Source organism: Scyliorhinus torazame, chromosome 18 (genome assembly GCF_047496885.1).
Source record: "Scyliorhinus torazame isolate Kashiwa2021f chromosome 18, sScyTor2.1, whole genome shotgun sequence".
NCBI classification, from domain to species: domain Eukaryota; kingdom Metazoa; phylum Chordata; class Chondrichthyes; order Carcharhiniformes; family Scyliorhinidae; genus Scyliorhinus; species Scyliorhinus torazame.
This window is the reverse complement of record NC_092724.1, coordinates 101,182,331-101,205,934: the sequence shown is the minus strand read 5'-3', so window position 1 is coordinate 101,205,934 and position 23,604 is coordinate 101,182,331. Positions and strand designations below refer to the sequence as shown.

Below are 23,604 nucleotides of genomic sequence, written 5' to 3'. Positions count from 1 at the left end.
CCCGAGATGGCGCGCGCCCGGGGATCCGAGCCGTCTGATCGCCACCCCGGCTGCCCATGAGGCTCCCCCCGCTGCTCGATCCGCCCGCCCCCCCCACCCAATGTTCCCGACAGGCAGCCGCCACCCAATGTTCCCGACAGGCAATACGTGGTTAGAACGTCACGAACTCGGCCAGTTTTGCCCGGAGAATCGCTGTGGGGGCCTCTGTCAATGGCCCCCCCCAGCAGCACCGCGTAATCTGCACGCGAGTGTCTCTCCGGGTACCGGAGAATCCCGGGAGCAGCGCCGGCCACGATCCCCATGTAAAAATGAATTCTGTGCCTCCATGCCAAACATGATTTCGGAGCGGGGCTGTGGAGAATCCAGCCCGTTATATCCATTAGGATGGATGTAACAAAATCTGCCTTATTTGAGAGTTAGGAGGAGGTTTGAGGCCACAGTATTTGACTCAAGGATGATGGTGTGCACTCCGAAGCCAAGTTGACACAACTATTATCAGGAAATAGTGCAAGTATTTTGAACTTGGTTGGCTTAGAAACCGTCAACAGTTTTTCTTTGACAATATCTACAGGTTGTCACAAATTTGAAAAATATGTACATCAACCATAATAAGGTGGCAGAGTCTTCTGAGGCAGACTACTGTCAATTGTGTGAGAGCATGTGTGCACAGCATGATGTGAAATCAGGTTGCATCCAATATTTAGCTTTCGATTTTGAAAGAAAATTCCTTGGACTATATTACGACAATATAATTTGCTGGACAGTGACAGTGGAATAGTAGGTTTGGAATGATAATGAAGACTCAAACTTCAATGTAAAATTACTGCCAGCATTGTTTGGGTGAGGGAATATCAGATAGTGAGTACTTTAAATTTTTTTTTAGAGTACCCAATTCTTTTTTTTTCCAATTAAGGGGCAATTTAGTGCGGCCAATCCACCTATCCTGCAATCTTTGGGTTGTGGGAGTGGGACCCACGCAGACACGGACAGAATGTGCAAACTCCACACGGACGGTGACCTGGGGTCGGAATCAAACCCGGGTCCTCGGCGCCATGAGACAGCAAGGCTAACCACTGCACCACTGTGCTGCCCTGATCAGATAGTGAGTAAATACGCCATTTATGTACTTCCAGGTGGAGACTTGCTAGTGGGTCACCTCACTGCCCCTCCTGGTCAGAGGCTGTGTCACTAAGACCGGTTTATTGCAGAGGTTTTCAGAAAAGGGTGTCTGTGGCCCTCTAGATTACTGTCAGTCAGTTTCAAAAGGCCTGCTATACTATGTCATCACTGGGACGAAGTTCACTGACAATTAGTGCAAAACCTAATCAGCAAGTACTGAGCACAAACCTCTATCAACTGAAATATTCTCCATTAACCCTTCTCTTTAGTGCAGTTGATTGGCCAGTTTCCAGCATGTGGAGGAACTGTTCGCTAAATAGATTGGCTGGAGTATATGCTAGTCAGAATACAGAGGCAGGTTTCAGTTAAGGTGCTCCTGGATAATGAGATTGGAACGAAAAACATGGACTACCATTTGTGAATGAGAGGAATTGTGATGCGGGGATTTCACACAGTTACAAAATAACCAAGGATAGCTGATTAATTCAACATTGATTTAAACTGATTAATTTGACCTATTCAAGTGAGGTTCTGCTATTGGGCGGGATACTCCAGTCTGCCAGCCCCATGTTCTTCAGCCGGCAGCGCGATTCTCCATTCTCGCCACCTGCTACTGGGATTTACCATTGTGGCCACCCCACGTCGCCGCGAAACTCCACCAGTGGAGAATCCCGTCCATCGTCTCTGAACTAGCATTAACCCTCACCGCATGCAGAATCCTCAGTATGCCCACAGCCTCAAAAACAAGTTGAATTGATTTGGCACCTTTAATCCAGTAAATCACTTCACATAAGCTCATAAAACAAAACGCTGACCCACATAAGGTGATACTTGTATGGGTTTCTAAAAAAATAATCAAAGAAGATGGGGCGTCATTCTCCGCCCCCCCAGAGGGTCGGAGAATGGCCGTTGGCCGCCGTGAATCCTGCCCCCGCCGGTTGCCGAAGTCTCCGAAGGGAGAAAAGTCGGCGGGGCGTTAATGTCGCCGCTGCCGCGGAGAATGTCACGGGTCTGCGCAAGGCAGCCGATTTTCGGCCTGCCGATATTCTCCCTTCCGGATGGGCCGAAGTCCCGTCGATGTGATGACCGTTCACGTCGACGTAAATTAAACCTCCTTTTCATCGGCATGACCCGGTGCTCCAGGCTCACGCCGACCAGCGTGGAGGTGAGTGACGACCTGGGGGGTTGGCTCTGGGCAGGAAATGGCGTGGCCGCAGTCTGAATGCGTGAGGAGAGGTGTGTCTCGGGTTGTGTGTGTGTGTGTGCGGCGGGGGGGCTGTGGTGTGGTTAGAGTAGGCTGGGCTCCGGGGGAGTGACGGGAGGGGGTCCGTGCCGGGGAGGTGGATGGGGGGTCCGTGCCGGGGTGGAGGTTGGGGGGGTGTCCGTGCCGGGGTGGAGGTTGGGGGGGGGGTCCGTGCCGGGGTGGGGTTGGGGGGGGTCCGTGCCGGGGTGAGGTTGGGGGGGTCCGTGCTGGGGTGGAGGTTGGGGGGGGGGGTCCGTGCCAGGGTGGAGGTTGGGGGGGGGGGTCCGTGCCGGGGTGGAGGTTGGGGGGGGGTCAGTGCCGGGGTGGAGGTTGGGGGGGGTCCGTGGTGGGGTGGAGGTTGGGGGGGGGGTCTGTGCCGGGGTGAGGTTGGGGGGGGTCCGTGCCGGGGTGGAGGTTTGGGTGTGTCCGTGCCGGGGTGGAGGTTGTGGGGGGTCCGTGCCGGGGTGAGGTTGGGGGGGGGTCCGTGCTGGGGTGGAGGTTGGGGGGGGGTCCGTGCCGATGTGGAGGTTGGGGGGGTATCCGTGCCGGGGTGGAGGTTGGGGGTGGGGGTCCATGCCGGGGTGGAGGTTGGGGGGGGATCCGTGCTGGGGTGGAGGTTGGTGGGTCCGTGCTGGGGTGGAGGTTGGGGGGGGGGTCCATGCCGGGGTGGAGGTTGGGGGGGGGTCCGTGCCGAGGTGGAGGTTTGGGGGGGGGGTCCGTGCTGGGGTGGAGGTTGGGGGGGGGGTCCATGCCGGGGAGGAGGTTGGGGGGGGTCCGTGCCGGGGTGGAAGTTGGGGGGGGGGTCCGTGCCGGGGTGGAGGTTGGGGGGGTCCGTGCCGGGGTGGAGGTTGCGGGGGGTCCGTGCCGGGGTGGAGGTTGGGGGGGGGTCCGTGCTGGGGTGGAGGTTGGGGGGGTCCGTGCCGGGGTGAGGTTGGGGGGGGTCCGTGCTGTGGTGGAGGCTGGGGGGGGGGTCCGTGCTGGGGTGGAGGTTGGGGGGGGATCCGTGCCGGGGTGGAGGTTGGGGGGGGGTCCGTGCCGGGGTGGAGGTTGGGGGGGGGGTGTCCGTGCCGGGGTGGAGGTTGGGGGGGGGGTCCGTGCCTGGGTGGAGGTTGGGGGGCGTCCGTGCCGGGGTGGAGGTTGGGGGGGGGGTCCGTGCCGGGGTGAGGTTGGGGGGGGTCCGTGCTGGGGTGGAGGTTGGGGGGGGGGTCCGTGCCGATGTGGAGGTTGGGGGGGAGTCCGTGCCGGGGTGGAGGTTGGGGGGGTGGTCCATGCCGGGGTGGAGGTTGGGGGGGGGTCCGTGCTGGGGTGGAGGTTGGGGGGGGGGTCCGTGCCGGGGTGGAGGTTGGGGGGGGGTCCGTGCCGGGGTGGAGGTTGGGGGGGGGTCCGTGCCGGGGTGGAGGTTGGGGGGGGGTCCGTGCTGGGGTGGAGGTTGGGGGGGGGGGGTCCGTGCCGGAGTGGAGATTGGGGGGGGGGGTCCGTGCTGGGGTGGAGGTTGGGGGGGTCCGTGCCGGGGTGGAGGTTGGGGGGGGGGTCCGTGCCGGGGTGGAGGTTGGGGGGGGGGTCCGTGCCGGGGTGGAGGTTGGGGGGGGTCCGTGCTGGGGTGGTGGTTGGGGGGGGGGTCCGTGCTGGGGTGGAGGTTGGAGGGGGTCCGTGACGGGGTGGAGGTTGGGGGGGGGGTCCGTGCCGGGGTGGAGGTTGGGGGGGGTCCGTGCCGGGGTGGAGGTTGGGGGGGGGTCCATGCCGGGGTGGAGGTTGGGGGGGGGTCCGTGCCGGTGTGGAGGTTGGGGGGGGTCCGTGCCAGGGTGGAGGTTGGGGGGGGTGGGGGGTCCGTGCTGGGGTGGAGGTTGGGGGGGGGGGTCCGTGCCGAGGAGGGGGATGGGAGGGCAAGTGAGTTGGTCCACCTGGCCAGGTGCCAGCCTCCAACAGTTGGACCTATGCGGTCCATGCCACCTGCCTGGGGGGAGGAGGGGATATGGGCAATGATGACATGTCGTCGTTCCCCTCCCCCCCCACCAGGCCGTCATGTTTTCAGATCATCCAGCGATGTTGGTCGCCGTGGTGGCAGCCGCTCATGTCTATGTTGCCCTGGATGAGGAGGAGGAGGAGCGTGCCAGAGAGGCGGCGCAGGCTGCTGCAGAGGGGCAGGCGGCAGCCACCCAGGCTGGAGGGACACCTGACCGACAGGACGAGGAGGGGGAGGAGGACGTCGCGGCCCCACGGCAACGGAGGCACCCGAGGGCGCCCCGTGTGTCCCGGCCCCGGCAGTCATACCAGTCACGGACCGGGAATGCAGGAGGAGACTCCGGATGAGCCGGGAAACCGTGGCACACATCTGCCACCTGCTTGCACACCTGTCACCGCGTGGCACTGGCGGGGGACACCCTCTCCCCGTGTCCGTCAAGGTTACGGTGGCCCTGAACTTTTATGCAACGGGGTCATTCCAGGCACCGAGTGGGGACCTGTCCGGCATATCGCAGACATCGGTGCACCGGTGCATCCGGGCAGTGACAGATGCCCTTTATGCCATGGCGCACCGCTACATCCGCTTCCCCATGGACCGGGCCAGCCAAGATGCCCGGGCCGTGGGCTTCTCTGCCGTGGCCGGGTTCCCCATGGTCCAGGGCGCGATCGATGGGATGCACGTCGCTGTGCGGCCACCTGCAGATAACAGGGCCGTGTTCACTAATAGGAAGGGGACCTATTCGATGAACGTACAGGTGGTCTGCGACCACCGCATGATGATCCTGCACGTCTGCGCCCGTCACCCAGGCAGTGTACACGACTCATTCGTGTTGTCGCGGTCATCCATCCCCGGCATGTACGAGGGACGCCATCCCCGGCTGAGGGGCTGGTTGCTGGGCGACAGGGGCTACCCATTGCGATCGTGGCTGATGACGCCTATACGGAGGCCACGCAATGAGGCGGAGAACCGCCACAATGATGCCCATGTAGCGACAAGGTGAGTGATCGAGAGGTGCTTTGGCGTGCTGAAGATGCGTTTCAGGTGCTTGGACCTCTCTGGGGGCGCCCTCCAGTATCGGTCAGATAGGGTCGGCCGCATCATTGTGGTATGCTGCGTCCTGCACAACATAGCCCAGCAGAGGGGCGATGTGCCGCAGGCAGAGGAGGGCGGAGTGGAGGAGCAGCAGGAAGAGGCCCAGTCCTCCCCAGGTGAGGGGGATGGGGGCAATGGTCAGGGCAGACGGGGTAGACACAGGCGGGTGGCTGTCCACCGTTACCGGCTGGCCCAGCGGGCACGGGACAGACTGATAGACGCCCGCTTCACTGACTAGATGGGCGTGGGAATTGGGTAGTATGGCCACAGACCGCACACCATGGCAACAACCGACCACCCACACCCCCCACCCATCCGCCCACCCAGCACCATCACCCCCCTCCCCAACCCCACCCACCCCACCCGCATGCACACCACCCCCCACCCCCCCCGCATTGCCGATCCACCTGCGGCACAACGGGCCGGGCTCACACAGTTGCGGGTGGACGCGTGTCTATCGCAGGCCATGGAGGATGATGACAACCCGCCCTGCGATGAGCTCCTGGCTCTACATCGTTGGACTATGTCTGACCCATGGTCACAGTACCACCATCCACCCGGACCATCCCTGCATGCGGCTGTGACACTGCAGCGCACGGTCCCGTCCTCTGCCCGGGGGATGTTGATGGCGGCCCAGGGGGAAGGGGGCAGACTCACCTGGGGCTGAGGTAAGACCACCCCTCACACACACACTTGCGCTCAACGTACATGACACCCCTGCACACTTTGGACAGAGCACAAAGGCAGCTTCGGTAGGTGTAACATTGACTTTAATAACCAAAGGAGTTCATGCACGTGCCCTAGCCCCTGAAACTCATCTGTGCCCTGCACCCGTGCCAACTTACTCAGTGTCTAATTGTTTGGCCTTACGGGCCCTTTGACTACGTCCACGTGGTTCCCCAGACGGTACAGCAGAACTGGAGGTGGACTCCTGTGATTCCTGCCCTCTGACACTGGATCCCTTTGGCGGCCGTTTCCTGGGGCGTCCTGGCCTAGATGGGCCAGGCTGCGGCCCGGGCGACTGGGATGGCGAGCTGCCAGCCTGTCCTGCCCGTTGCCCACCCGATGCACCTGGGATGGAAGGGGGGGAGTCCGAGGTGTCGCGGTGTACCGGGACCTCCCCTACAGAGGGAGCCGGGACAGACCACACCACCTCCTCCTCCCTCGGGGTTCCCGATGGCCCCCAGGCCTCTACATGGGTGGGGGATGCGAACGGACTGGCCATCCGACGCCCCCCCGACATCTGGCGCTGCCAGTCCTGGAGGCCCGTGCTGGTATCGACAGGGGTCTGCAGGTTTGCAGCCATGGAGCCCAGGGGGTTGGCAAACCCTGTCTGTGACAGTGCGACGCTGGCTCGCACATGGCCACTGGCGCCGATGCCCTCAGCGATGGCCTGCAGAGACTGGGCCATGGCCTGCTGAGACTGGGCCATGGCCTGCAGAGACTGGGCCATGGCCTGCTGAGACTGGGCTATGGCGTTGAGCGCCTCTGCCATCTGGCACTGGCACTGGCTCATGGCCTCCTGTGAGAGGGCAGCCATTTCCTGGGCCACAGGCGCCGCCTGCACGGAAGGCCCCAGGCCTCGCAAACCGTTCCCCATGTCTGACACCGTCGCACCCATTGCCTCCACCGCGGACGCCACCCGTGCGGTGTCGGCCTGGGTGGCATGCATGACCGGCACCACTCCCAGCTCCTGGACGCGGGTGGACTCCTCCACCTGCGACCGCAGCCGCCGCAAGCCGTCCGTCACCCTCTTCGCTCGTCTCCGGGTCGGTGGTTGCATCGGATCTATGTGTGGGTGTGGTAACTGCAGGAACCCAGGATCCATCTGGGCGGCAGATGTTCGCTTGGGCTGGGCTGCCCTCCGACCGCCCGGTCCCTCTGCTGCTCCTACCTCCACCTGTTGTACCGGGACGGCTGTGTTGTGCGCACCAGTGAGTGTACCAGACGCCTCATCACTAAAGTGCCCAACCGTGGTGAGTGTTTCTGCGATGGTGGAGGGTGTTGGTGACAGCAGTGGCGTTGTGTCGTGCTCTTCGTCCCACTCTGAGTCCATGGCACTTTGGGGTGGGGGTTCGTCTCCACCCATCCACTCTGATTCACTGTCCGGTATTTCGTCTTCCTGGGTATTGCTGTCCCGGGTAGGGGTGTCCTGGGTAGTGGTGTCCTGGGTAGTGGTGTCCTGGGTAGTGGTGTCCTGGCTCGGATGTGATGGGGGCCTGTGGCTGCCCCCCTCGTCGCTGGGTGGTCGCTCCCGCACGTGACGGGGGTGTCGTCTCCCTGTTGCTCCAGGTCTCTCCGTCTCCCGTGGTGTGCGAGGGCCATCCTGCGGGCATCGCATGCTAGAGGGTCCGGGTCTCTCCATCTCCCGTGGTCTCCGAGGGGCATCCTGCGGGCGTCGCATGCTGGAGGGTGCGGGTCTCTCCATCTCCCGTGGTCTCCGAGGGGCATCCTGCGGGCGTCGCATGCTGGAGGGTGCGGGTCTCTCCGTCTCCTGTGGTCTCCGAGGGGCATCCTGCGGGCGTCGCATGCTGGAGGGTGCGGGTCTCTCCGTCTACTGTGGTCTCCGAGGGGCATCCTGCGGGCATCGCATGCTGGAGGGTGCGGGTCTCTCCGTCTCCTGTGGTCTCCGAGGGGCATCCTGCGGGCAGTCTGCATCTGCGGGGATGGGTGCCTGGACGTTTAGTCCTGCGATACACAATGAAGCATGCATGGTTAGACATCAGGCAGTGATCAGGTGATACGGGGGGAGGGGGATATAGGGGAGGGGGGATATGGGGACGGGCTGTCGGTGGCTCTCTTGCTAGTACGCCCCCGACCTCTGCATCAGCAACCTCCCGGTCCTCAGGTCCGCCAGCCAGTTCCAGGGCCCTTTCCTGGTGTTCGGTCAGTGGCCTCTCATCAGCGGGCCCTCCTCCAGTCCTCACATGCTCCCTATTGTTGTGTGCGCGCTTCTCCTGTGGGGGGGGGGGGGGGGGGGGGGCGGTGGCAGGGGTAAAAGGCAACAGTGTTAGGCAGGTATATGAATGCACGCCATCGGTTGCGTGTGCATTGCAGAGGTTAAGGTTAGGGCTGGATTCACTTGGGGATATGAGGGAGGGGGGGATATGGGGGAGGGGGATATGGGGGAGGGGGGATATGGGGGAGGGGGGATATGGGGGAGGGGGGATATGGGGAGGGGGGGATATGGGGAGGGGGGATATGGGGGAGGGGGGATATGGGGAGGGGGATATGGGGGAGGGGGGATATGGGGGATATGGGGAGGGGGGATATGGGGGAGGGGGGATATGGGGAGGGGGGGATATGGGGGAGGGGGGATATGGGGGAGGGGGGGATATGGGGGAGGGGGATATGGGGGAGGGGGTTATGGGGGAGGGGGGATATGGGGGATATAGGGGAGGGGGGATATGGATATTGGGCAGGGGGGGAGGCTCACCCTGCCTGCTCTGACGAGGTCGTTCACCTTCTTGTGGCACTGGTTGCCTGTCCGTGGTGTCAGGGCTACAGCGGTGACGGCCTCTGCCACTTCCCTTCACAGACGCCGGCTGTGGCGTGGGGTAACTCTGCGGCCGTGCCCGGGATACAGGGCGTCCCTCCTCTGCTCCACCGCGTCCAGGAGCGCCTCCACATCGCGTGACTCGAACCTCGGGGCTGAGCGACGGCCAGCCATCCAGTCGGGTGTTGCGGTCGGGTGTTGCGGTCGGGTGGGGGGGAGCAGCGCGGCCTTATGAGCCGTCACGCCGTGCGGCGCGTATGACGCTGCACGGCGTGAACCACTGCGCAAGCGCGGATCCCGTTACGTTGCTGCTAGCCCATTTCGGGCCGTAGACTATCGACCCATTTTTCCGACGTGACGCAAGTCGGATTTGCGCCGTTTTTTGCGCCGATCGACGGACTTTCCGCCAATAATGGAGAATTTCGCCCATGGTTTTAAGACACATTTTAGGGGAAGGGACAGAAATAGAGATGGAGGTTGATGGAGGGAATTCCTGACCTTTGGGAACAGCCAGCGAATGGCCACCAATGGTGAGGCGATAAAAATACAGAATGTGCAAGAGGCCAAAATTGTAGGACAGCAGAGGTCTCAGATAGATGGATAATTGAATGAGGTGACAGAGGTAGGGAGGTGCGAGGCCATTGAAGATTTTGAAAACAAGTAACAAATGTCCCACTGGTTTATTATGTCCAATATTCAATAAGCAAAAGTTTCTTTCAATTAAAAATTTGGACGGCTGAAGCTATTGTATTTGGTCCCTGACTCAAACACCCTTTCCTTCCCTTTCCCTCCCTCACAACTGACTGAGGCTGAACCAAACCATTGGTAACGCTGCCTTTCTACTTCTCATTTTAAATTAAAGTAGCTGGTGATTCCAGTGTTATTGTTATTTAAAGTTGAGCTTTGCAATGGTGTAAAAGCCCTGAGCACTTTGTCTTGCAAGAAATAAATTTCAGCCTTGAAACATGCAGAACTCTGGATAAGAGGGCAGCACAAGTGGATAGCACTGTGGCTTCACAGCGCCAGGCTCCCAGGTTCGATTCCCGGCTTGGGTCACTGTCTGTGAGGAGTCTGCACGTTCTCCCAGTGTGTGCGTGGGTTTCCTCCGGGTGCTCCGGTTTCCTCCCACAGTCCAAAGACGTGCAGGTTAGGTGGATTGGCCATGATAAATTGCCCTTAGTGACCAAAAAGGGTAGGAGGGGTTATTGGGTTATGGGGATAGGGTGGAAGTGAGGGCTTAAGTAGGTCGGTGCAGACTCGATGGGCCGAATAGCCTCCTTCTGCACTGTATGCTCTATGTTCTATGTTAAAAATCTAACTTGAACTTTACAGTACGCGAGTCACACTACTCATCGAACAGGGCATGAAATAAAAGGATGATGATTAAACAGTTCACAAATGATTTCAATTGCACATATAACAACAGAAGAATGCCTCGGTACTCACTACAATTGCAAATATCACTGGTCCCCTGATGATCCACCAGATGCCCATGTGTCTGTTTGTTCCCCAGCACCTAATACATAAAAATATTGCCAATAAATATAAGATTTATTTCTTTTTAAACATCTTTCTGCATGATAGGAATTCTACAGTTCAATGGTGGTGAGCCCACCATTGACCGGCCATGGGATCTTCTGACCCTATAGCTGTCAACAAGATTACCAGCTCTATGTGCCCCTCCCCTCGCCCCAACCACCCCAACCACCATCCCCTCCCCCCTCCCGACCATTGGGAAACCTATGGCCAGGGTTTGCCATCAGCCTATTTCCAGTATTTTCTAATTTGAAGCATGTGAACTACATCTCGTACTCAAGGTGACAATCACCCTGAACTTTTGCGCCTCAGGTCCTTCCAGGCGCTGAGTTGGGACCTGACATGGATCTCTCAGACCTCGGTGCACAGGTGCATCTGCCTGGCAGCAATATATCAGCTTCAATATGGACCGAGCGCACCAGGCTGCGTGGGCAGCAGCGTACGCCACCATCACTGGGATGTCCCAGCTTCAGGAGTGATCAATGGGACACATGACCCCTACGAGCGTGAGGGGGTGGTCTTTACGAACCAAAAGGGGTTCCACTCCCTGAACATGCAGCAGGTGTGTGACCATGATATGCACATCATGTACGTCTGCACTCGATACCCAGGCAGTGTGCACGACGCCTTCAGCCTCACACACTCGACGGTTCCTGACACCATTGAGGTGCACCCTCGGGTGAGAGGTAGGCCCTTGGGCAACTGGGCTTATCCACTGCAGTCATGGTTGATAATGCCTATCCGGAGGCCACAAACTGACGCGGAGACACACTACAACAAAGTCCATGCCGTGACCAGGTTTATGATCGAGTGGTGCATCGGTGTCCTGAAGATGTGGTTCAGGTGCCTGGACGCTCTGGAGAGGCCCTGCAGTATACTACCAGGAGAGTCTCCCACATCGTGGTGGCCTGCTGCGCCCTCTACAACATCGTGCAGCAGAGGGGTGATTTGCTGGAGGAGATGAACGCCAGGCCTCGTCTGATGAGGAGGATGTGGTGGAGGGCCAGAATGGGCAGGGCATGGGGCCTGGTTAGGCACAGGAGGCCCCATAACTAGTGCGCCAGGGCCGCCCCAAACAGGATGCTCTAATCGCCTCCAGGTTCACCAACTAGGAGACCTGATTGGCGGTGGCACAAACAACCCACACCACCCCCACAACCTCCCCTTGGCCCCCAGCCGACCACCCCTTCCCATGGCCATTCTCCATGCCCCAACACCCCCCGGCCCACTGCCCCACACCTGCAACCCTATCCATGATACCTACCTGCCTCACTATAGTGTGCGGGCCCTGGTTTGGCGGTAACCGAGTCTGATCCACGGAATGGAGGATGATGATGACCTGCTCTGCGATGAGCTCTGGTGCTGTACATCATTTTCAAATCTGACACCTGCCCAAGTTAGCACTATCCACCATTCACCTAGATGATCCTTGCATGCCGGCTGGCCATTCCATCACATGGTCCCATAAACACTTGGAGTGGCGGAGGTTGGATGTGGTGGAGAGGAATGGGGGTGGGGCCGGGTAGCAGGGTGATGAGCGGTGGCTGACCTCAGGGCTGGTGCTCACCTGCAATGGCCACACATTCCCCCCCCACCATCCCGCGGCCCACCACCCCTCACCCACAGCACTCCCTCGAAACCCAACCCAGCCCGGCCCAGCTCATCCCGCAGGCCCTCCTGATGGAGCACCGAGGCAGGTTTAAACGTTTGTGAACAGGTGTTTATTGTGAACAGGTGAACATGTTTCTACATGTTTGTGGCCTAGTCCCTAACACTGTGTGCTGCACCAATGCCAACTTAGTTGGTGTCTAACTTTCTGGCCTTACGGGCCAAAACGCTAGGTCCGGTAGATCCCCAGGCGGTACATCAGGGGTGAAGGCAGCCTGCTGTGATTGCCGTTCTGTGATCTGGGTCCCCTTTAGCGGTTATCCTCTGGAGCGACCAGGCCTGAATGGGCCCATCAGTCTCTTAGGTGTCCCAGGTGGTGTGGGCCTGCCCTGTTTTGCCCACTGCCTATCGGATGTGCCAGAGACTGGAAGGGGTGGGGGGGGGGGGGGGGGGGGGGGCGGGGGTCTTGGGTACGGTGGTGCTCCAGCACCTCCCCTGCAGAGGTCACCGGCACGGGTTCCATCACTTCCTCCTCCCCTGGGCTACTCCTTTGGACGGGGTGCGGCCAGAGGGAGCTCCAAAGCTTCCCGGCCACCTGGCACTGCCAATCATGGAGGCCCACTCTCGATCAGAGAGGGGTCTCAATTCCTGTGGCCATGGAGCACAGAAACTGGGCTACCTCTGGGATGGTACCATGTCTTTCTGTGACTGGCTCAGGTCAGCAAGCACCTGGACAATGGTCGAGGTGTGGATCCATGACCTGCTTTGACTGGGCCAAGCTCTGGAGCGCTGCTGCAATGTCCAGGTGATGCTGGTACCTAGCTGCCTGTGACAGGACATTGCTGTCCTGTGCCTCAGCCACCACCCGCACAGAGTGCCCTGAGCCTTGGACATCCTGACTCGTGGCCAAGATCTTTGCCCCCAAGGCCTCCACCGCGGAAGCCGTATTGGCCTGGGTGGCACATATGGTCGTCACCACCTCCTGACTTCTCCAACTGCACCTATAAGTGCTGGGTGGTTGGTGGTTCATGTAGTCCCTGGCTCTGTGTCTGCATAACCAGCATCGATGGGACTTCCCTTTCCAGAAGCCCGAGGCGGCAGCTAATAACTGGAACAGGGCCCCACTCCGACCGTCTATCCATTCGGAGGTCCCTACCTCAACATGATACCCCAGTGCATGTGTACACCAGATAGTGTCCCAGGTGCCTCTTCACTAATGCGCCCAACCGAGGTGAGTGTCTCTGGGATAATGAAGGGTATTGGAGACAGCTGTGACAGCAAGTCCATATCATTGCTGGACTGGTACCCAGTGTGTCGCGGGCTGGTGTTTGCTGGCTGACGTTGCTGCTCGGTGCCGCCTCATCGCTGGACATATCCCAGGGTTGTGACCGGGGGTGGGGGACACAAGAAGGACACGCCATGTCACTAGCTGATCCTGCAAAACACAGAAAATGCAGTCAAAGGAAGTCAGACACGGGCAGCACAGAGGGTCGGCAGCTGGTGGTCTTTGTGAACAGGGCAACCGGCCAAGCAGGCGGTATGGGTGCTGGCATGTGGTGCTGTACAGGGTGCGAGCAGACTGCTGGCGGGTGGGGTTTGGTCGCCCTCCAGATGGGTGGGAGGAGGGAGAGGTATGGGTGTGTCAGACGGGGGCGGGTGCCAGGGACATGGTGCCGGTTACTCACCTGGCTGCCCTGAGGAGGTCATGCACTGCTGACTGGCTCTGATGGTGGGGCCTACGCAGCTACGCAGCTTACAAACTATGCCACATGCATTCAGGCCCGCTGTACATGATGGGTGGCAACCTCCATCCTTCCCACTCTGGGGTACAGGGTATCCAGCCTCTCCTCCATGGCATTTAGCAGGGTCTCGAGCTCCACATCAGTGAAACGGGGTGCCGTTCTTCGGGTTGCCATCTTGTCGGCTGGAATGAGTGTGGGTGGGGTGTGGGGTGCTTATCTGCGGCTGCAGCTTGTCAGCTTCCCGAGTGCCAATTCCGACCCCAGCGAATTGGCACCGTTTTTCATTGGAATTACTCTAGTTCCATGTGGCGCCGGTGCTAGCCCATTACGAATCCTGAATTGCTCTGGGATGGTGCCGCTTCTGTGCCCATAGAACACCACCGATTCAGTTCCAGCATCAGCACTTAGTCTCTGAAATGGAGAATCCAGCCCCTCATGTTTGCCTTATGCCAACTTGACAGTCCCCTGGTATCAGGCATGGGCATCATCCCACAACGTACCTTCCCGCTGTCATTGTGATCATGGTGCACCTAGAAACTGTCTGGATGATGTTGTTCTCCTGGACGAGATCAGCAACTTCATTCAAAAGACATTAGTTAACTCTCTTGCACTGTAACCTAGCAATGGTGACAGGTCAGAATGTGAATCGAACCATGCTCTCCAACACATCTGTCATTTCTTAAATCAAGTACGATTAAGGAGTAAAATTCACAGCATAAAGCATCACCGAGGTTGGGAAGAGTGGAAGGTTATGATTGGGCATGGTTGGTATGTTTGGGAAATGCCAAACTTGGATTCCAAAGTCTTAACTTTGTAGTAGGAACAGATGTCTAGCCAAAGTATAGAGTTCAGGAAGATAAGAGGGAGATTGTGCAATGAATCTTTGATTTCAACAGGGTGAGGGTATCGTGAAAAGGAAAGAACAATGAAACAAGCCATGTTCAGTTGGATGTAAATAGTAAGTAGGAAAAGTAAATAGTCAGCAGGAAAAAAAGGAAGGACAATTCTCGTAGGAATATTTATAGCATTAAGAGGGACAACAGCTTTTGAGTTGGAGTGAGAGAGCAAAAGAGGGCTGAAAGTTTTGATGTGAGAGAAGGGTCATTAATCAGATTAGAATATTTTCTTGAGTTCCATTCAAGTGTCTGGAAGAAAGTTAAAAGATGGAGTGTGTTACAAGGATGTAAAACAAGACACTAGTTCAATTATTCACCATGTCTTAAAGGACCATATTTGGTTTTTAATAAATCTTACCATTCATTCTCATAGATAATCTTTGATACTGTCCAAGGTATAACGAAGAATAGTGGACACACTGAAAGAGAAGAGAAAGAAGTAAATTTTTGTGTTGGATCAAGACTTGCTGAAGAAAGACACGATCCGAAGGTCCCTTGGTCTCAGTGTGGAGGTTCACGCAGCCCGGTAACCATGACAATTTTACTCAGTTGGTACTTTTAAGGTTTCTTTCTTGAGACTGGCGAGTCCAAAAGAAAAACATTCAAGGAAAACTAGAACTCCAGCCCCAGGGAGTAGAGTTGCAGAAATCATTCCCCTAAGGGATACAGCAGCTCCAGGTAGTCACTCCAACTTATTGTGGAGCTCACATCTGTGCTGCACAACTGGAAGCAAGTGAACCTCACCACCACCACCCTCCCCCACCCCCTCCCCTCTCCACCCTGCTCCCCCTCCCTGCAACTGGGATTTGTTGCAGAGCTGTGGGGCAGTCAAAATGGCAGCTGGAAGCCCTCTCCTGCTCCAACTGAATGGGTTGATTGAGTTTCAGCCGTGTCTTTCTAATTCTTCCGATATGTTGTGGAAATAGGGAATATCGGTTTAAGAGCCTCCGATACATTAGTATTCAAAGACATCCCAATCTCCAGAATGAATTATATAATTGAAAAATACACCAATTCTTCTCATTCTGCATAATATTGGCAGATGTCCTCTTGTCATTGCCCATAAGTCAATTGATACACCGGTAATTTTTTCTTTCTGAAGCCCATACGGAATACTACAGAAATCTCAACACATGGCACGATAGGAATTCAAAAACAACCTGCATTTATATTGCAGCATTAATGCCAGAAACTGCCCCAAGTATCTAATCAGACAAAAAGTGATACTGGAACAAAGTAGGAGATGTTAGGAGGGATGAGTAAAAGCTTACAGGAGAGAAGGAGGTGCAAAGAATTTTTGCAAAGTGTGGGGAACAAATGGCTGAAGGCCAATGGGGAGTGCAGGCACACAAGAGGTCAGAATTGTAGGATTGATGATGTAAGAGCTGGCAGGTTACAGAATGCGGCAGGGAAATGCCATGAATAGGGGCAATCAATATGAATTTTAAATTGTGGTGTATTTATCATCCTTTATGGATAAATCCTCAATCAGGAGTAGAGTATAAGGGTCTGTCACAGGAACGATTAATGTTGGACTGAATACAGTACTGTCCACATAGTGGAATAGCTCAAAGCCTCGCAGAGAACGCAGAAGATAATTAAAATCCTGGAAAACCGAAGGAAAAATCAAAGAAGCTCAAGAACCAAAAGTGCAGGAAGAAATCACCTGAGAAAAGCTCGATAGAAAGCCTCGGAAGCTGAAGGTAGAAATTAAATTCCTCACTTCAGTAAAATACTTAATTCATTCCAGACCACAGAGAGACAGACACACTGAAATGATTTTCTCTCACTACCTGTGAGCAGAACATCGTTTTGAATTGTTTTTGGTGTGTTTTCCCAATCCCTCATTTATCATTATCCAATTTATCAATCATCCACAGCAAACTTGATTAATTTGAAAGCTTAGTTTCATTTCAAATTCAAAAACCCAGGAGGAGCAGTGTTCCCAATATCCCACTCCAAACACACACGTGCACGCAGTGAAGAGAGGGGTGGTAGAAAAAGGGGTTTTACAGTAAAAGAACCATTGAAATGAATGTGATTTTCAGAGTCTTTTCCAGAGGAGTTTGAGTTCAGCTGGCTGAAGACTGGAGTTGTAGTATTCTCTTTTCAGCTGGTGCTGGCTGAAAGGTGAAGTAGGTGTACAGAGACTGGGTCAGTTCTACAGGCAATTATATAAGATCTTCCAGCAGAGACAGGCTTTGAGGTATAGGCTGTGCTTCTGCCTGGAGGGGCCGGTTTCTTTCTGGCTCACTAGTTGGATGTTAAAATAGCAGACTGTCTAATTATCAGTTCTCAAAGGCATATAGGGATTTTAAAATGATCACTTGAGTTATGTGTCCTTCCTTCTCCACAGTGACTTCAAAAACAGACGTCAGGAATTTGCTTTGAGTTCAGGATAGATAAGGAACCAGTCATCAGTTGTTGAAAGAGAAACACCTATGTTGTGCACCTGGTGTTTGGAAAGTCATTGTCCAGGCAGATCCACTGACTCAAAAACAACCAGAATTTATATTGATAAGCAAGGTGAGCTTATCAGATGCAAACGACATCCCCTTTGAAATGGACTTGGTCAGTCCCAGGTGTGGTAAAAGTCTGTTAGCAACTTTGTTGGCATAATGAATTCTGATGTGCAAGTCTCCTGGTCCTTGGTGATCACAAGGGGTCTGTACAATGAAGTGTGAGATTCTTAAAGCTGAGCAAATAATTATTGTGTTCTTGTAACGTTTGGGGGTAAGCTCCCAGACAAAGGGACAATCCTGTGGTCATGTGACTTGTTGCAACCTTTTTGGCGGGGCTTCAGCATAAAGTCCATTTTTAAAAATGAAACCAATAATATTTTGTGGCTGTTTATGGGAGCTTGCAGTATGCAAATTAGTAACCATATTTCCCTACATTAGTGATTACATTTTTCTTAACATAGATAATTGGCTATAACGCGTTTGGGATGTTCTGAGGTCATAAATCAATTCTTTATCTTGTGTTTTATCAACATACCTTTTGATTGTCCCACTATCCCTAAAGAAACATAATTTGTTTTAGTGATGTTGGTTGAGAGTAAATATTGGTCAGGGCACTGAGAAGAACTCTCCTGCTCGTCTTCAAAATAGTTCCACTGGATCTATTGTGTTTGTTACTGGGGTCCGCACCTGTGAGAGGGCAAATGGCATTTCTAAAACTTCAGCACTTACTCGGTGCTGCAGTGTGAGCCTACATTATACTCTCCAGTCCTTGGAGTGGGACTTGCACATGCCATCGCCTGACCCAGAGAGTTACCACTTGTTGTATGGTTCTGTTCACAATTCAGTAGGTCTGAAGAAGTCTTCATATTCATACATGGGTTTACTGAAAGGGCAGGATTTTCCAGCACTTCCCATTGGTGGGATCTTCCAGTCCCACCGAAGGCAACTCCCCGCGGCGGGTTCCCTGGTGGCAAGACAGGTGAGACACACAAAATGCAGTAGACATCGCCAGGACAGGAAGCCGCCTTTGCTGCTGCAAAATACACCACAGGAAGGTACTGAAAAATCTGGCTCTAAGTCTTTATTGATAATTATTTTCAAATATACAATAAAGGTTGCAATCTAGGAGCTGCCTCCATGCTTGCTGGTACACACATCTCTGACCAACACGAGATTGACTCTGGGTGTGCGTCATGTGTTCCCTCACAGCATTGTGTGGGCGGTACTCGATTCAGTCTCCCATTTTCCTATACTACACCACTGAGCCAAGGTGAACACTTGCCATTCCTCTTCGAGAAGCATTTGTGCACCTCTAAATTGTCGAGAAATTAGACTTGTGAAAAGAAGGGCTTGGGACTGGAGTCAATTGCCTCAGCCTGAAAACCCAAGAGTGGCAAATAATACACAGGGGTGCCACTGAAAGCAAATAAATTAATTTTTAGAACAGTTGTTACACTTCAGTTATGGACTTCACTTACCCCATCCTATCAGGATGTATTGTTTTAACAGTCTTCTCTCTGAAAGGACAGCCAGAACTATCATTTTATGAAGATAAATTCCTTCTACCAAAAGCCAGAAGAAGTTGGCTCCAACGAAATAATGCATGAAAACCTGGGCCACTTTACATCCATTTGAAACCTGGAAGAGAGAAAGTGTAAACTTTACTCGTAACTGCTTCATTTACATTATAAAATAGATGCTGATACATTCAGGGCTGACATCGTGATGTTCCAGTACTGGCTAGTTTTATTCCTGAGGGAACTACCAGCTCAAATGTTAGCAATTGAGTGACTCATTTCCCAGAAACTCATTGTTTGTGCTGCCATGTTGATATGGGCTTGCCAAACTGCAGCAGAATTATAACAATGCAGTAAATGCAATTTTTGCTTTGTGTTAATAAATCTGGGTGATGGGGTCAGGCCCAAAGTGAACCTTTAAAAAGAGGGAAAAATGGTTTGGTGACTCCAGTTGTCGGATTTAAAATCCCTGAGATTAAGAACTTGTCTTTCTAAGTGTGACAAGCACGTTGCAGGACTCCAACCATAACATCTCCCCTTTAGTGTTATTTTTGATAAATATGTTTCCAAAGAATAAAACATTTCTTTAAACAATTAATGTTAAAGGACTGAACCTTTATAGCCTGATTGTCTCAGTGTCACAGCAGGCACTGTGAGTGTGGCCACGATCCAGCGACATCGCTGCACCCGGCGCAGATGCAGGAACAACGGGTGAATTGCACGCGAGCCCCTAATTGGGCTCCATGCTGGGCGTGAAATCTTGCGCGAGTCACCACCTTGCTCCACCTGGTGATGTCTGGAACTTGTCCTCGCTGAGCGAGATCCAGATCTGAATGTAGAAATGAGCATAATTGTTCCTGGGAGACCTTGCAAGGTGCCATATAGTACTGTCCACACGCGCGTGGACAGTGGTAGCGGCACCCTGGGTGGGGGGGTGGGTCTGCCAGGCCATTGAAGACCATAGGCGGTTGGGGACAGTGCAGGGTGGCACCCTGGCACTTCCCCTAGCACCTGCAAACCCTGGCTCTGCCAGTCTGGCACCCTGATAGTGCCACCCTAGCATTACCAGTGTGCCTGGGTGGCACTGCCAGGGTGTCAGGGGCACTTCCAGACTGGCAGTGCCAGGGTGCCGTGTTGACACTGCCGGAGGTCGGGCCGGGAAAGGCCTTGCTAGGTGGAGTGGGGTGTGTGAGGGGGGTGGTGTTCTCAGGGGCCTCCCCAAGATCGGGGGGATGAGGGGGAGGGTCAAAATCGGTGGGGGGTGGGGTGGGCCTGAAGTGACGGTGGGGGGGGGGGGGGTGTTCTCAAGGGCCTCCCCAAGATCAGGGGGATGAGGGGGAGGGTCAAAATCGGGAGGGGGAGGGGGCGGGGGGGGGGGGGGGGGGTGGGAGGGGGAGAGATCAAGGCTGCCGCACAAAATGGCGCCCCGATCTGCAAGGAGCCTTTCCTGCTGGTGAGCTAAAGAATGGCAAAGTGCTGTTGGATAATGGGATGTCTCGCGGTGCTGCAGCTGCCAAGAAACACCCCTCTAAACGTGCCATTCAGCGGCCTTTAACTACAGTCCGCTTAATCGCACCCTGTATCTTTTTCTAATCTAAGACAAGACCATGCAAAAAACCTAATGTGCCAAAAAGAAGCGCTTGAAGAGTTTATTGATAGTGAGGGAGCAACAATTGCTATATTCGGAAATTTGGGCCATTAGCTATGGTGGGAGAATGGATTCCCCTAGAAACTGATTGCTGTATGAAGATCAATAGTGACTTATTCCTTTAAATATCACCATTTTACTTAAAACAATTAACAATCTGAAAAGAGGCAGCTGTGCAAAGAGAAAGAGAGAAGAAGAAATAGAAAGGAATAAGAGGTGGATTCTGACAGAACAAAAAATGAGTCAGACATAAATGGCAATGATAATAAAAACAGAAAGTGCTGGAAAGATTCAGCAGGTCTGGCAGAATCTGAGGAGAGGCAAACAGAATTAATCTTCTGAAAAGAGCCATATTGGACTCGAAACATTGGGCAGGATTTACCGGCTATTCATGCCGACAGGATATTCCGGTCCCACACCGGCGCACGGGTTTCCCAGCTTCAAGGGGTGCAATCGATGGAAAATTCCGTTGGCAATGGCGGGACCAGTAGATCTCGTTGTGGGGGGGCTCCTCTGCCGCTGAAAAACACCCAGTGAGTTGGTGGGTAAATCCCACCCCTCAATTCTGTTTCTCTTTCTATGGATGCTGCCAGACCTGCTGAGTTAATGCAGCAGTTTCTGTTTTTAAAAAAAATATTCTCCTCCTTTTTCACATTTTCTCCCACATTTACACCCATCAACAATAAACAATAATCAGCAAGATATGTCAATCCCCATAGTAACAACGATCCCATCCGCCCACCAACCCCCAAACCTCAACCCGCATGTTTACATAAACAAATGACAAAAAGGAATCAGGGATTACCCATAATCACCCTTAATCTACACAGCCCCCCTCCCCCCACCCCCCCCCCCCAACTAATGTTCGATGTTATCCAGTTCTTGAAAGTGCATAATAAATAGTGCCCATGACTTGTAGAACCCCTCCGAGCTTCCCCTCAGTTCGAACTTAACCTTCTCAAGCGTCAAGTATTCCAACAGGTCCCCCCGCCACGCCAGGGCACTGGGTGGAGCGGCTGCTTCCATCCCAGCAGGATCCGCCTTCGGGCGATCAACGAGGCGAAGGCTATGATATCTGCCTCCGCTCCCGTTTCCAACCCTGGCTGGTCCGACACCCCGAATATGGCCTCCTGGGGACCCGGGTCCAGTTTCACACGCACCACCTTGGAAATTACCCAAAATACCTCCTTCCAGTACTGCCTAGCTTGGACAGGACCAAAACATATGAATGTGATTCGCAGGCCCCCCCCCGCAACGCTCACACACATCCTCTACTCCTTCAAAAAATCGGCTCATCCTCGTCCTCGTGAGGTGCGCTCTATATACCACCTTCAGCTGTATCAGCCCCAACCTTGCACATGAGGTGGAGGCATTCACTCTCCGGAGCACCTCACACCAGACCCCCTCCTCTATAACCTCTCCCAGCTCTTACTCCCACTTTGCTTTGATCCCTGCCAGTAGTGCCTTATCCTCTTCCAGAATAGCTCCGTACACCGCTGACACTGCCCCCTTCTCCAATCCCCTTGTCGTCAACACCTCCTCCAGCAATGTGGAGGCCGGTTCCTCTGGGAAGCTCTGTATCTCCTTCCGGCAAAATCCCGAACCTGCGTGTACCTAAACACTTCTCCCTGCTCTAGCCCATACTTCGCTTCCAGCTCCCTCAATCCTGCAAACCGACCCCGAAGAAACAAATCTTTTAGCGTCTTAATCCCCTTCTCTTCCCATTTCCGAAAACTTCCATCCCACCTCCCTGGCTCAAATCTGTGGTTCCCCCGAATCGGCATTTCCCTTGACACTAAACCCAACCCGAAGTGTTGGCGAAACTGCCTCCAGATTTTGAATGAAGCTATTATTACCGGACTCCCTGAATATTTCCCCGGAGCTATCGGGAGCAGCGCTGTTGCAAGTGCCTTCAGCCCCGACCCCCTGCACAAACTCTCCTCCATTCTGACCTACTGAGAATCCACCCCTCTGACCCAGCTCCGCACTTTCTCCACATTCGCCGCCCAGTAGTAGTACAACAAGTTTGGGAGACCCAAACCCCCTGCCTGCCTTCCCCTCTGTAGCAGCATCTTTCTCACTCTGGCCACCTTCCCTCCCCATATGAATGAGGTAATCCTTCCCTCAATCTCCCTGAAAAAAGTATTTGGCAGGAAAATCGGTAGGCATTGAAAAATAAACAGGAATCGCGGCAACACATTCATTTTAACCGCCTGTACCCGACCTGCCAGTGACAGAGGAAGGCCGTCCCACCTTGCCAGATCGGCTTTCACTCTCCCCACCAAACTAGTGATGTTGTACCTACGAAGCCTACCCGACTCCCGGGCAACCTGTACCCCCAGATACCTAACTTGAGTCCCTGCTCTACGGAATGGCAGCCCCCCCACCCCTGCCCCCACCCCGGCCGAGACACCACAAAGTACTCACTCTTGTCCAGGTTCAACTTGTACCCCGAGAAAGACCCAAATACCCGCAGTAGCTCTAATATTCCTCCTATCGATGCACTCGGCTCCGACACATACAGCAGCAAGTCGTCGACATATAAGGACACCCTATGCTCTATCCCCCCCCCCCCGCACTATTCCTTTCCATGCTCCCGAACTTCTCAATGCGATGGCCAACGGCTCAATCGCAAGTGCAAACAGCAGGGGGGACATAGGACATCCCTGTCTCGTCCCACGGTGGAGAGAGAAATATCTCGAACTGATATTATTTGTGCGGACACTCGCCTTCGGTTCCTTATATAATAGCTTTACCCAGTTCACAAACCTTGGTCCAATCCCAAACTGCTCCAGCACTGCCATCAGGTACCCCCATTCGACCCGATCAAACGCCTTCCCGGCGTCCGATGCCACAACTACCTCTGTTTCCTTTCTTTCCGCCGGTGCCATAACAACGTTCAAAACCCTCCTAATGTTCGAAAACAGCTGCCTCCTTTTCACGAACCCCGTCTGATCCTCCCCTATTACCTTCGGAAGGCACTCCTCCAGCCTACCCGCCAGTACCTTCGCCAACACTTTAACGTCCACATTCAGAAGTGATATGGGCCGATACGACCCACACTCCGTCGGATCCTTGTCTTTTTTTAGTAACAGGGAAATCGATGCCTGCCCCAAGGTTTGTGGCAACACCCCCTTCCCTATCGCCTCCTCAAACATCCCCACCATCAGGGGTGCCAACCTATCCTTAAATGTTTTATAATATTCCACCGGAAACCCATCCGGCCCTGCCACCTTCCCCGACTGCATCCTCCCAATCGCATCCTTTATCTCCTGCTCCACT

At 54.8% G+C, this 23,604-nt stretch overlaps 1 protein-coding gene across 2 annotated transcripts in view; it reads right to left on the bottom strand.

Annotated features, from left to right (window-relative positions):
- The window catches only part of glp2r (glucagon-like peptide 2 receptor), a 117,674-nt gene that overhangs the window by 31,878 nt on the left and 62,192 nt on the right, over nt 1-23,604 (bottom strand). For both annotated transcript variants that reach the window (XM_072483081.1, XM_072483082.1), the window contains exons 7-9: nt 18,636-18,795; nt 15,054-15,114; nt 10,360-10,429 (exon numbers count right to left, since the gene is read on the bottom strand). In XM_072483081.1, the coding sequence (XP_072339182.1) occupies nt 10,360-10,429; nt 15,054-15,114; nt 18,636-18,795 (291 nt within the window). The remainder of the gene's footprint in view (nt 1-10,359; nt 10,430-15,053; nt 15,115-18,635; nt 18,796-23,604) is intronic.